This window comes from Pan paniscus, chromosome 6 (assembly GCF_029289425.2).
Source record: "Pan paniscus chromosome 6, NHGRI_mPanPan1-v2.0_pri, whole genome shotgun sequence".
Classification (NCBI taxonomy): domain Eukaryota; kingdom Metazoa; phylum Chordata; class Mammalia; order Primates; family Hominidae; genus Pan; species Pan paniscus.
Genome location: NC_073255.2, coordinates 61,391,138 through 61,406,261, shown reverse-complemented (window position 1 = coordinate 61,406,261; position 15,124 = coordinate 61,391,138). Strand labels below are relative to the sequence as shown.

General features: G+C 35.2%; 1 protein-coding gene and 1 pseudogene across 1 annotated transcript; one reads left to right on the top strand and one right to left on the bottom strand.

Annotated features, from left to right (window-relative positions):
- Nucleotides 1–2,150: 2,150 nt before the first annotated feature.
- Nucleotides 2,151–3,728, top strand: LOC129398427 (14-3-3 protein epsilon-like; annotated as a pseudogene).
- A 7,843-nt stretch (nt 3,729–11,571) lies between these two features.
- On the bottom strand, nt 11,572–12,546 carry LOC129398311 (vomeronasal type-1 receptor 48-like). Its single transcript, XM_055115283.1, has one exon. It carries the CDS (start codon nt 12,544–12,546, stop codon nt 11,572–11,574), a length of 975 nt encoding a protein of 324 aa, XP_054971258.1.
- Nucleotides 12,547–15,124: the final 2,578 nt, after the last annotated feature.

Here is a 15,124-nt window from a genome sequence, read left to right as displayed (position 1 = left end):
AAAGAAAAAATTATGAGGAATCATAATAATATTTTCATTGTTACAGCTACAAAATTTCTACAAATTTAACAATACAGATTTTTATATTTCCTTTAACATTTTACCAAAATATGGAGTTAATAATTGAAAATGAAAGACAAAATAATGGCTGGAGCCTTGTGATGGGTACTCATGAATTTTTGTATAATTTCCATATCTTTGTTTACATTTTTAATTTCCATAATGAGTTGTAAATAAAAAATTTAAGTTATTTTTAATAAAAACCTTCAAACACTGAACATTAGCCATGTTACATAATTTAAAAAATAGGCAGATATCTTCTCATAAATTGTAGTAATAAATTTAGAGATTAGTATCAGATTTGGGTATTGAGATTGGTTTTGAAGAAGTGACGAATGTGCAGCTTTTGCATTAGCAATAGGCTACTCTAACTGTAGAGACGGGTGCCATCAACCAACTTTATATTAGATTGCGTCTCTGAATATTTTTAATTAATTAATTTTAATGATTTTTTAATTTAAAATTTTAATTAATTTTTAATTTTTAAAATGAATTGTTTTAATTCTACGATGACATAACTTGTTTCTAACCATCTGTGAGTTACAGTAGTCTTCTGTGAATGACTTCACTTTTCTAGTCTAGTAAAACCAGATGGTTCCTGTTCATAATTACTCCTTACAAACTGTTTTCTTTTTGCTTACGTGACCTCTATAATGTTTTTGGTTGCACTTGTGTCCTTTTGTGATATTTAAAGTATCTTCTTCTTTCTTTAATATTTATTAAATCAGCAGAAATAACTTTGGTGTTAAAAGTCTGTTACTTGGATTTCTTAAAGTCAGAAACTATTTTAATACTTTTGGCATGTTTATTTTTGATAGGCTTTAATGGGATATAATTTATATAACACAATGACATTGTAATTGTACAATATCAATGTATTTATTTATTTATTTATTTAAGACAGAGTCTTGCTCTGTTGCCCAGTCTGGAGTGCAGTGGTGGGATCTTGGCTCACTGTAACTTCTGCCTCCTGGGTTCAAGCAATTCTCCTGCCTCAACCTCCCGAGTAGCTGGGACTACAGGCATGCGTTACTACGTCAGCCTAATTTTTTTGTACTTTTAGTATAGATGGAAGTCTCATCATGTTGGTCAGGCTGGTCTAAAAATCTTGGTCTCAAATGATCCACCCGCCTCAGCCTCCCAAAGTGCTGGGATTACAGGCATGAGCCACCGCACCCAGCCTGTTTTTAATATTTTAACAGAGTTACATACTAATAATCACAACTAACTTTAAAATATGTTCATCATCTCAGAGTAAAATCTATCTTGTTTTCATTCACTCTCCACCATCACCCAGGCCTTAGACATCTATTAATTTATTTTCTATCAATGAGCTTTTTATGGACTCTTTTTATATATGGAATTATACATTACATAATCTTTTTGAAACCTAGTTTGTTTCACTTAGTTTACTATTTTTGAGGTTTATTTCCAATGTAGCATGGATTATTGCTTAATTCCCTTTGAATGCTGAGGATTTTATTGCATAAATGTGACACATATTTTTTCACTAGCTGGTGGACATTTGGATGGTATTCCCCTTTGGCTCTTATAAACATTGCTGCTGTGAACATTCACATGCAAGTCTTTGTGTGACTTAGGTTTTCATTTCCTTTGCATACATATGTGGAGAAAAATTTCTGGGCCATGTGGCAATTCTGTGTTTAAAATTTTGAAGAACTGCCAAATTGTTTTACAAAATGACTACATTATTTTACCTTTCCAGCTGCAATGCATAGAAATTCCATACTTTCCAGATTTGCTGACACTTGTTATTTTCTCTTTGTCGTAGCCAATATAGTGTGTTCATTGTTATCTCATTGTCATTTGATTTTTATTTTCCTAGTAGGAAATTATATTGAGCATATTTTTATGTTCATATTAGCAATTTGCCTATCTTCTTTGGTAAAACATATATTCAAGTCCCTTGACCATTTTTAATTGGTAATTTGTCCTTTTATTTGACATATAAGAGTTTTGTTTTGGTTTTGTTTATATTCCGGATACTAGAGCCTAAGAAGATATATAATTTGAAATATTTTCTCTCATTATGCAGCTTAGATTATATATTCTTCTTGGTGTTTGAAAAAAATGTTTCTCAATTTGATGAAGTTTATCAGTTTCTTCTTGATTATGCTTTTTTGTGGTATTATTTAAGAAATCCTTAGTTGCCAGGGAGCGGTTGCCATAGAGCTGAGCAGTTGTCCGCGTGCTCAGGTGGAAGTCCCGGATTGAGGTGCCACCATTTTTGCTGCCCGGACATGGAACCAGAGGCTGAGAGAGTCAGAGACACTATCTGCTTCCGTCCGTCGCACAGACCCTGTGGGAGCCTCTGCCACTATGGGTGATCAAGAGGATCTGGTGGCTGGGCGCGGTGGCTCATGCCTGTAATCCCACCACTTTGGGAGGCCAAAACGGGCGGATCACGAGGTCAGGAGACCATCCTGGCTAACACGGTGAAACCCCGTCTCTACTAAAAATACAAAAAATTAGCCGGGAGCGGTGGCGGGTGCCTGTAGTCCCAACTGCTCGGGAGGCTGAGGCAGGAGAATGGCGTGTACCTGGGAGGCAGGGCTTGCAGTGAGCCGGCGCCACTGCACTCCAGCCTGGGCGACAGGGCGAGACTCCGTCTCCAAAAAAAAAAAAAAAAAAAAGAGGATCTGCTACCAGGCAAAGCAGGCCAGCAGGCTGAGCAATACAACGTGCTTTGGAAGTGAACCTGCAGTATCTTCCAAGAAAGAGTGTAGTCAATGAAGAAAGTAGCAGGGATGGATGTGGAGCTGACAGTTGAAGAAAAAAACCTCCTATCTGTTTCATATAACAATGTGATTGAAGCTAGAAGAGCCTTCTGGAGAATAATCAGCATTGAACAGAAAGAAGAAAACAAGGGAGAAGACAAGCTAAAAATGATTTGGGAATATCAGCAAATGGTTGAGACTGAGCTAAATTTAATCTGTTGTCACTTTCTGTATGTACTGGACAAAACCTCATTCCAGCAGCTAACACTGGCGAGTCCAAGGTTTTCTATTATAAAATGAAAAGGGACTACCACAGGTATCTGGCAGAATTTGCCACAGGAAATGACAGGAAGGAGGCTGTGGAGAACAGCCTAGTGGGTTATAAAGCTGCTAGTGATATTGCTATGACAGAACTTCCACCTGCGCATCCTATTCGCTTAAGTCTTGCTCTCAATTTTTCCTTATTCTACTACGAAATTCTTTGTTTTTCTGTTTGTTTGTTTGTTTGTGTGTGTGTTTTGTTTTGTTTTGAGAAGGAGTCTTGCTCTTTCACCCAGGCTGGAGTGCAGTGGCACTATCTCGGCTCACTGCAAGCTCCGCCTCCCGGGTTCACGCCATTCTCTTGCCTCAGCCTCCCGAGTAGCTGGGACTACTGGCGCCCACCACCGCTCCCGGCTAATTTTTTGTATTTTTAGTAGAGACGGGGTTTCACCGTGTTAGCCAGGATGGTCTCGATCTCCTGACCTCGTGATCCACCCGCCTCAGCCTCCCAAAGTGCTCTACTATGAAATTCTTAAGTCCCCTGACCGTGCCTGCAGGTTGGCAAAAGCAGCTTTTGATGATGCAATTGCAGAACTGGATACGCTGAGTGAAGGAAGCTATAATGACACTATGGACTTCAGGCATGCAGGGTGATGGTGAAGAACAGAATAAAGAAGCGCTGCAGGACGTGGAAGATGAAAATCAGTGAGACATAAAAGCCAACAAGAGAAATCATCCCTGACCCCCCCACTCTTCCCCATCCCACCCACCCCTTGGAAAGTCCCCATTGTCACTAAGAACCACCAAATCTGACTTTTACATTTGGCCTCAGAATTTAGGTTCCTACCCTGTTGTTGTTTTTTGTGGGATTTGTGTGTGTGTGTGTGTGTGTGTGTGTTTTGTTTGTTTTTAACGGTTTTCAAAAGTTCTTAAAGTCAAGAAGTGAATTTCTGTGGATTTTACTGGTCCCAGCTTTTAGGTTCTTTAAGACACTAACAGGACCGCAGAGGCTTTTTCAGCATTACTGTATTGTCTCCGTGCCAGATGTGGCAAGATTACCATTAGAAATGGAAATTACGTTTGAAAGCCATTAGACTTCTAGGTGATGCAAGCATCTAAGGGAGATGTTAATCACACTATAGAGGCATTAAGTGGTATCATTTTTCAGTTTTTCTAATTGTTTGAACCGTATTTTATACCAAATGTTTCAAAGTAATTGGGTGTTAGCTTGAGATGGTTAAACGTTGTTTGCGGAGGGAGGAGTTGTAATGGTTTTGCTGTAAAAAGTGTTTCAAACTCTGCTGAAATATTACTAGAAAGCATGGTGCTGGTAACAGTTCAACAATCGTGGCTGCTCATTCTTGCCTACTTTTACTTCACTCCTCCCCTCTGCTAGCTCAATCTCTTTTGTTCAGTATATATAACTGGAAGCTAATTTGTACTACTGGATATCTGACTGGAGCCACAGACACAGAATCTGTATCGTTCTTACTGAAACACAGTATGGAATTAACATTAAATAAAACAAACCTAAATGTAAAAAACAAACAAAAGAAATTAATACAAGATTATAAAAATTTACTTCTATGTTTCTTGTGAGAAATTTGTCATTTTAGCTCTTACATTTAGCCTTACAGCTTACATTAAGTACTTCTGTATGTTTGATTTGAGATAGGGGTCTAACTTTTTATTTTAAATGTTTATAGCCAATGTTCTTAGAAAAATTCCCAGAAAAGATGTTTCTTCCACATTTAAATTTTTTGGAACTTTTGTGAATATTAATTTGCCATAAATCAATGTGTTTTTTAATGGATTTTTTTTTTTAGATGGTCATTTTTTTTTTTTTTGATACGATCGCTCTGTTGCCCAGGCTGGAGTGCAATGGTGCAATTGCGGTTCACTGCAACCTCTGACTCCCGGGTTCAAGCGATTCTCCTGCCTCAGCCTTCCGAGTAGCTGGGATTACAAACATATGCCACCACACCTGGCTAATTTTTTTGTATTTGTAGTAGAGATGGCATTTCACTATGTTGGCCAGGCTGGTCTTGAACTCCTGACCCCAGTGATCCACCTGCCTCGGCCTCCGAGAGTGCTGGGATTTCAGACATGAGCCACCGCGCCCAGCTGGATCTTCAAATATATTCTATTAATTATGTGAATCTATCTTTGATAATAAGAATTTATATCAAAAAGTATAAATTGTTTTTAAAGACTTTTGTGTATTTGGTATTCTGTGCACATTTATATTGTTTTTTAAAATCATTTTTTAGAGACAGGGTCTCACTCTGCCACTCAGGCTGGAGTGAGGTGGATCAATCAAAGCTCACTGTTACCTCAAACTCCTGTGCTCAAGCAATTCCACCACCTCAGCCTCCCAAGTAGGTGGGACTATACGCATGCACTACCATATCCAGCTAATTTTATTTTTTTATCATTGTAGACACAGTACCTTCCTATGTTGCCCAGGCTCTTTTTCAACTACAGGCCTCAAGCAGTCCTCCAACCTCAGCCTCCCAAAGCCGCCAAGCCCAGCTTATCTATATTTGTTTTTTGGAAGAACTTGTCAATTTCCACTAGAACTAGTTAAAAATTTGAAGAGATTTTATTGAATCTGTAGATCTGTGAGATATTACAATCTTAAAATTGGTAATTGATTATTTAATGTATGTTAATATATTCAGTTCTATGATTTTTCTGAATTAAGAAATCGAGTGTAATACATTTGTACTTCTTTTTAAAACTTTGTTAATATTTCTGTTTATTGCTATTATAAATCATTTTTTCTTTATTTCATTTTCATTGATTTATTTCATCTATAACTGCAACTTAATTTTGTTTTCTGATCTTTCGTTTTGTGACATTAATTAACTTTATAGTTTTAGGGATATTTTATTGAACCCCTTATATATTTTTATATAGAAAATTATATCATCTGCAAAAAAAGACAGTTTTGTTATTTTTCAATCTGGAGAATTTTTTTCATTTTTGTCATATATTTTGTTGTATAATAACTCTAGTGTTGTGAGTTAGAAAGTATAAATTTCAGTTTTTGAAAGTTTTTTAAACAATTCATATTATTTATTAAATGTTCATTGAATTTGACACATAAGATATCAGGCTGTAAACTTTTCTTTGTGGAAATATTTTTAATTAATACTTTACTTGTTACATGATTATATATACATATATTCATATCTACTTTCTTTTTTATTTTTAATTGTTACAGATACATAATAGTTGTATATCTTTGTGTAATACATGTGATAGTCTGATACAAGCATATAATATGTAATAATCAAATCAGGGGAATTAGAATATGCATCACCTAAAACATACTTCATTTATTTTTGTTACAGACATTCTCTGGGAAGCATATCTTGTTTCTTAATTTTACTTTCATAATTTGTGACTACCAATTTATTCCTATTTTGTGGCATTCTATGTGTAATAAACGTTTAGGTAAGTAACATAAAAATAGAAATAATAATATAGAATAAGTCTTTTGTCCAATAAATAACCCAAAGATTGCTTTGTTGTAAGATGAAGAACATAACTGTATTTTTATCCTTAATGCTTATACTTATTATTTGAGGCAATAAAAATCTCAATCAAATCCAAATTAGTAAAACTGACATGTAACTTTGGCTTTTATCAAGAGGGCAGATTGAATTGGCCCCATAAATTTCATAAAAATTTTTTAAAGACAGGAAATTAATTTTAATAATAATAAATGCAAAACAATATTGTATTTGAATAATATGGAAAAGATAATTTGATAAATTACAGAGGTTACTACTTAGCATAGATGAATATATGAAGAAACTAATATATGTAATTTATCTTTAATAAAGATGAAAATTCCGCCTTTTTCAACAACATTGATGAACCATGAAGACATTATGTTAAGTGAAATAAGTCAGATACAGAAAGACAAGTACTGCATGATTTCACATTTATGTGAAATCTTTAAAAACTCAAACTCATAGAAACAAGAATAATGGTTACTATAGGCTAGGATGTGGGAGGAAATGACAAGGTATCAGTCTAAAGATACATACAGCTATAAAATAAATAAATGCTGAGAATGCAACATACAGACTGGTGACTATAGTTAATAATACTGTATACTTAAAATTTTTTCAAAATCAAATCTCAAGTAATCTTACCACTCATATCCACTCACACACAGACACACAAAGTAACTATGTAAAGTGATAAATATGTTAACTAGCTTAACCGAGGTAATTAAAATATATATAAACATGTCTCAAAACATCATATTCTACACCCTAAATATATATACTTTTAGTTTGTCAATTATACCTCAATAAATGTAAAAAAAAGTTAAAGGTAATTAACAAGTACTATCTAGCCATGGGTAAACTCCACTTAAAACCTTTTTCAACATCTTCTGGATTAAATAAAAAATCTAAATCCAACTACGTTTTTTATATCAGGGAAGTGCTGTGAGAAATAATAGTAATTGTAGAAAAAAAATCTGAATTAAGGTAAATAACCCATATTAGCTTTCTATGATATAAAACAGTAATTCTGGCTATATATTCATTGGAGTGTTTCTGAAATTTGTGCATAATACATATACAATACATACATAATAGTAAAAAGTAATCACACTTCACAAATTACTACAATATGATGTATTGGGAAGGAGGTCTTCTACATCAAGAGACTTGAGATTTCACACGAGATGATGTTTTATGTCATAGACTATGCCACCTTTTACTAATGTATGCAACTGTTGCTATTTATGCTTTTCAGGAAAATAATATATATATTTTAAACATTTAATACAGACAATTAAAATTGTCAAGAAGTTAAAACAATCCATATTATGCTAAATATAGTTGAAGAAAAATATAAATTCCCAGGACCAGAAGTAAATGAAGGGAATAATCCCAGTGGAGTAGTCAACCTAAGAAGCACGTGCTCTATTCAGACAGGACTAATCACAAGAACGTCAGATTCATGCAGGTTGTTCAACTTCCAACAAGGCAAATGGAATCAGCGAAGAAATACACAGACTGGTGACATTCCAAGTATGATATCTTCCATATGTGAAAACTAAGTTATGCATTATGTTGCACACAATTAGATAAACCACCAAGATGAAGGGTCAAAAGAAATTATATGGTACATAAACATCAGATATTTAGCTTATGTTTAAATATTTGTCAATACAATGAAAAAACAGCCAAAGTAATGGGCAAAGAAAAAAAACGATAAGCTTCTCAAGTCATATCTGAAAAAAAAAAGCAAATTGAAAGTAAGCTATTACAAATGTGGTGAAACAGTGTAATGTACAACATATGGGTTACATATTAAAATACACTGAGCTGACGAGAGGCCAATAAAATCAAATACTAAGCAAAATTGATATAGTTACATATTTTACAGAAGGCAAGTTAATAGAGAATGAAATTATTCATATATGAAGATTGGATTGAGAAGAAATGAACATCTAATTCCTTTACTAGACTATATAAACAAAAAATATTTAAAGAATTGGTGATTAAATAGTTTCTAAAACTGAAAATCTTTAAATCCTTTAAAAGTTTACAAGTGTAATGTGTCAAAAAGAGATGAAAAAATCTTAAGTGTAGTAATAGTTTGGCTAGCATGATTAGTGCTGCAATAAACAGCCTCTTTGACATACTGATTTTATTTCCTTTTGAAATACATTGATTGAAATTGCCAGTATTGAAACTGCTGAATCATAGGGTAGTTCTATTTTTAAGTTTTAGAAGAATCTCCATACTGTTTTTGCTAAAACAGGATAATAACCTGTCATTTGCAGCAACATGGATGTACCTGGAGGACATTATGTTAATTAAAATATGCCAATCATAGAAAGACAAACATCACATGATATCATTTTTATGTAAAATTTAAAGCTGATCTCATGGAAGCAGAGTAAAATGGTGGTTACCAGAGGCTGGAAATGATGTGGAGAGGAAGGGATGAGAACAGGTTTGCCAATGAATGCACTTACCATTTAACAGAAAGAATAGGCTGGGCGAGGTGGCTCACACCTATAATCCTAGCACTTTGGGAGGCTGAGGCAGGTGGATCACTTGAGGCCAGGAGTTCGAGACCAGCCTGGCCAACATGGTGAAACCCCATCTCTACTAAAAATACAAAAATTAGCTGGTCATAGTGGTAAATGCCTGTAATCCCAGCTACACGGAAGGCTGCGAGACAAGAATTGCTTGAACCCAGGAGGCGGAGGTTGCCGTGAGTCGAGATTGCACAACTGCACTCCAGCCTCAGTAACAAGGCGAGACTCTGTCTCAAAAATAAATAAATAAATAAATTTTTGTGTTATATTACACAGTAGCTTGACTATAACTAATAATAATATATTATTACATGGGTTAAGTTAGCTAGAAGAGAGAATTTTGTGTGTTATCAGCACAGAGAAATAACAAATGTTGAAAACAATGGATATGTTAATTATTCTAGTTATATCATTATACAATGAATAAATACACTGAAATATCACACTGTATCTATAAATGTGTACAATTATATGTCAATTTTAAATAAAATAAACCTTAATTTTAAAAAGGTCAAACTTCATAACACCAACATGAAAAAAAAAGCTCATAAAAGCAGTGAGAGCAAAATGTCTCACCTTTGTACAAAACCAGAAAACAGAAAAAAAGTTAATAAAATATTAATAAAAGTTTCTACATGGCATAGAAAACCATCAACAGAGTGAAAAGACAAACTACAGGCCAGGCGTGGTGGCTCACGCCTGTAATCCCAGCACTTTGGGAGTCCAAGGCGGGCAGACTACTTGAGGTCAGGAGTTCGTGACCAGTCTGGCCACCATGGTGAAACCCCGTCTCTACTAAAAATACAAAAAATTAGCTGGACATGGTGGCAGGCGCCTGTAATCCCAGCTACTCCGGAGGCCGAGGCGGGAGAATCGCTTGAGCCCGCCCGGGAGGCAGAGGTTGCAGTGAGCTGAGATCGTGCCACTGCACTCCAGCATGGGCAACAAGAACGAGACTCTGTCTCAAAAAAAAAAAAAAAGAGAAGAAAAGAAAAAAGACAAACTACAGAATGGGAGAAAACATGTGCAAACGACAAGGGGTTAATATCCAAAATATGTAAAGGGCTCAAATAACTCAACAGCAGAAATAATAATCATAATCACCCAGTTTTAAGATGAGCAAAAACCTGAATAGATATTTCTCAAAACAAGATATATATATAGTCGACAGGTGTATGAAAAAATGCTCAATATCACTAGACATCAGGGAAATGTAAATTAAAGTAATAGAGTTGTTAAATTAGCGTGGTCATTATAAAAAAGACAAAAGATAACAAGTGTTGGTAATACGTGGAGAAAAGGAAACCCTCATGCACTGTTGGTTTGAATGCAGATTAATACAGCCATTACGTAAAAAAGTAGAGGTTTCCCAAACTAAAAATAAAACTACTGTATGAACCAGCAATTCCACTACTGGGAGTATATACAAAGGAAATAAAACCAGTATGTTAAAGAGATATCTTCACTCCCATATTTATCACAGCACTAATGACAATAGCCAAGATATGGAATAATCATAGTGTCCATCGAGGGACAAACAGATAAAGAAAACATGGCATAGAAACCCAAATGAAATGCTACTTATCTACATAAATAATGAAATCCTGCCATTGAAAACAACATATATGGGCTGGGCATGGTAGCTCACGCCTGTAATCCCAACACTTTGGGAGGCTGAGGTGGGCAGATCACCTGAGGTCAGGAGTTCGAGACCAGCCTGGCCAACATGGTGAAACCCCATCTCTACTAAAAATACAAAAATTAGCCAGGTGTGGTGGCAGGAAGCTGTAATCCCAGCTACTTAGGAGGCTGAGGCAGGTGAATCACTTGAACTCGGGAGGCGGAGGTTGCAGTGAGCAGAAGTCACACCTTTGTACTCCTGACTGGGCAACAAGAGTGAAACTCCATCTCAAAAAAAAAAAAAAAGAAAGAAAAATTAGTGTTTCCTGTATAAAGGTAAAATTAAGAAGTGAGAGACATGCTTGGGGAATATTAAATCATGGGGGAAACTGAACTGAGGACACCAAACTGAGGACACCATGTAGTTCTTAGCACCAGGAAATTTTAAAAATATTGAGATAGGCTGGGCATAGTGGTTCACACCTGTAATTCCAGCAGTTTGGGAGGCCGAGGTGGGCTGATCACTTGAGGTCAGGCGTTCAAGAACAGCCTAGCAAACATGGCGAAACCCTGTCTTTACTAAAAATACCAAAAAAAAAAAAAAAGGAAAGAAAAGCTGAGCATGGTGGCACATGCCTGTAGTCCCAGCTACTCGAGAGGTTGAAGCAGGAGAATTGCTTGAACCCGGGAGGCGGAGGCCATAAGGAGCCGAGATCACACCACTGCACTCTAGCCTGGATGACAGAGTGAGACTCCATCTCAAAAAAACCAAAAATTAGATATTACAAAAGTGCAATTCCACATGTTTTATTTAAATCAGATAGCAAATTTTGTTTTTGAATAATTTAATTGATGATGACAAAATAAATACCACCAACTTGTTAAAAATGGATGGCACTTCCAATGAACCTTTGGCAGAATACTGATGATTCTTTTATCAGATCTGATTAGCACCATAGGACTGACAGTGGCATAGGCATTGACCATAAACTTGTGGACACTGTAGATGACAGGACTGAATACCCATAACAACATTGTGGAGGATGAGACAATTAAGTCCAATGAGTACATAACCAGAAAGAAACTCACCAGCAGCAAGATGGTCTTGGTGGCCCTTTTCTCTGGGGAGGTTCTTAATAAAAAGCTAATGCTGTGAAGGTGCTGGGAGTGCCTCTGATGCCTGGACAAGAGAATCACCATGTAGGCACTTGAGAGTAGCATGATTCCTACAAGGAAGACATCTCTGGATAACGACAGAGTAACAAACAGCCTTCTGATGATGACATTTATTGGGGAAAGTGAGCAGTATTTATTGACATTCAGGATTATCTGGGTCACACTGGAAAAACCTACAATGTAACTTATCATGTCACTGTTGAAAGACAAATTGAGGGACCAAAAAAAGAGTAAACCCAGGATATTGTATTTTGTGATTTTATGTTTAAATCTCACCAACCAGGAGGTGCTGGGGCTAATGGTGATGGCCTGAAGCATGCTCAGGAGAGAGGTGTTGCAGATAGAGAGGACCCTCATTACCTTGTATGTGTAGAACACAGTCTTACATCTGAAGTCACTCTGAAATTTCAGTGATTCAAACACGTCTGGAGACAATAACTCTGCTGCAATGACTAGCATCACTATGTGGGCAAAGGCCAAGTGACAGATGATCGGGTCATGGTTTTTAGGCTTGTGATCCTTAAAGAATGTGAAAATGTGCCAGAGAAGAAGAAAGATGTTGGCTGAGATTCCAATGCCAGCTTGAAAATAAAAGGCCTTTTTGAAAGATAACATGTGAAATGTGTGTTCATCCTAATGACATAGAAGAAACGTTTTGAAGACCTGAAAAAAATAGATCTGTGTCATCAATGTTCTTTTGTCAGCGTTCAAAATGATTACCATTATCATTATTTTTATTTTACTCTCATCTTCTTGATTAACCCCATCTTATATAAATTCTTGATAATGTGTCTCCTGTACTATTTTCTAAACCAAATAAATGTATACATATATAATGATTATGAATCTCTATATATAATAAATACATTTTCAATTTTGCCTGTCTAAGATGCATACTATCTATGTTCCTCATGTACCTTGGCATTCATCTGAATAATCATATCCTTATTCTATGTTCTCTCATTTAATATTTAGCACTTCAATTGGGCATATAAAATGAATAGTATTTGTACAGTTGAATTGAATTAAATGTATGTTAATGTGAAAAGACTCACTACAACAATTAAAAATACATTCATTTGAGTCTTTCTCATGATCTATCATTTGATACAATTTATTCGTCATCACTCTTCCATGATTTTTGACCCTTGTGATTTTACTGGACTCACCATGATAAATACATGATATTTCATCAGCATAATAGCAATTTTCATCCTGTCTGCACCCTTATATTCTCTTTGTCATGAATTGTAATGTGTAATGTGATATCTTGGAATTCAAATGTCAATATCCTTATAGGGACTGGGGGACATTATTCTGCTTAATCAAACCCTAATTTACTACATATAATATAGAAATGGTTCTGGCTATCTCAGTTTAGTTCACATCCCAGAGATTTATTATGTGATCTCTCTTTTCTCAGAACACATTTTTTAATATTTTCCTCTCAGGTACCAACAAAATAAACACACCCTTTTTTTTTTTTTGAGACAGTCTTACTCTGTCACCCAGGCTGGAGTGCAGTGGCATGATCTCTCCTCACTGCAAACTCTACCTCCTGGGTTCAAGTGATTCTCCTGCCTTAGCCTCCCAAGTGGCGCTCACCACTACACCAGCTAATTTTTGTATTTTAGTAGAGAAGATTTCACCATGTTGACCAGGCTGGTCTCAAACTTCTGACCTCCTAAAATGCTAGGATGACAGGCGTGGGCCATGGAGCAGCCACCGAGCCTGGCCACTACTTTTAATTACTTTGTTTCACCATAAAGTTGCATCGGAATGTCACATGTTGGTCTTCTTCCTGAGATTTCACTTAATACAGAGATACTCTACCATGCCTAGAAAAATACTTAAGTCTTAGTCTGAGTATTCAATAAGAATACTAAGTCTTCGGTTAGACTTAGTATTCAATAAGATAAAAAATACTTCAATAAGATCTTCAATAAGATCAAAATACTCAGTCGTCAATGAGAAAGACAATTCTGCTCAAGTTTTCTTGGGATAACTTCAATAATATAACACCTTGTAAAATTTTGTGGAACAATTTTGCAGTCACCATTTCATGTTACTTGGCCAAGATTCAGAAGTCATTTATCATTTTACTTTAATCCAGGGCTAAGAACAATTTAGCTTCATGACATTAAAAAAGTGAAACACCATTAAATTCACTCGGATTTGTTTTAAATGAAAGTGTGTCTGATTCCAGGTCACTTATCATTATACAATTCCACAAATAAAAATATATGAGATGATGCAAAAATATTGACATTGAGAATCCTTAGTTAATAATAAAAAATTAGTGACTGAGAAAAAGTTGCTCTAAAACCACCAGATATGTTTGATTTTATAAAGGAAACATCTAGTTGATTAAATGGTTATTACTCTTTCTACAAAACATTAATAAGTAAATGCATTTATCTTAGAAACAATGAAAGATTTCCACCAGCACACATCTACACCATCAGCGCAGTTCAGTTCTCCTGTCAGGTTAACATCAGGAAAAAAAAAATGAAGTAATTTTAAATTAAAGGCTTAATGGTATCCAAATTTTAAGGATCACATTTTAGTACTAGAAAAATATATTTGAACATGAGACAATAATATATGTATAATGAGTTATGAACTATATATCTGTATAGTTTTATTAATATAACCCACATATTATGAACCACACACCAAAATAAGATATAGGAGAAATAGATTAAATAACATAGATAAGAATTTTAATACTTTATTTTTTCACCCTAAAAAACATCCAGCTTATGCTCTCTAATTCATTCTACTTACTCTGTAAATAACCTAAACACACTGAAACAGAATAATCTTCTGCTTGATCAGATGGTGCATCTTCCCACTGAGGCTCTTGAGAGCATTGATACTGATCCCAGACGAGATCAGCAATCTTGGTTCTCACAATCTTGGTTGTCATAAATTAGAGGACACAGATAGAGTATGATTGAATTGATTATATCTTCAAAAATTTTTCTCACCTGCCAGAGCTAAACAATTGTTAATTGCCTTTAACATACTGCAGAAGTCATTTTTAATTCAAATATTAAATTCAGCTGTACTCTATATTGTTATTTCATAAGTCTGGCAACTACACCATAGAAGAATTATGGAATTTGCATTAATATGATGCCAAAGTAGGTGAAACAAAATAGGGTAAAAATTCATAGATGCTACTTTTAGG

Coding starts and splice junctions, on each gene's coding strand:
- LOC129398311 (XM_055115283.1), bottom strand. CDS start 12,546: ATGTTATCTTTCAAAAAGGCCTTTTATTTTCAAGCTGGCATTGGAATC.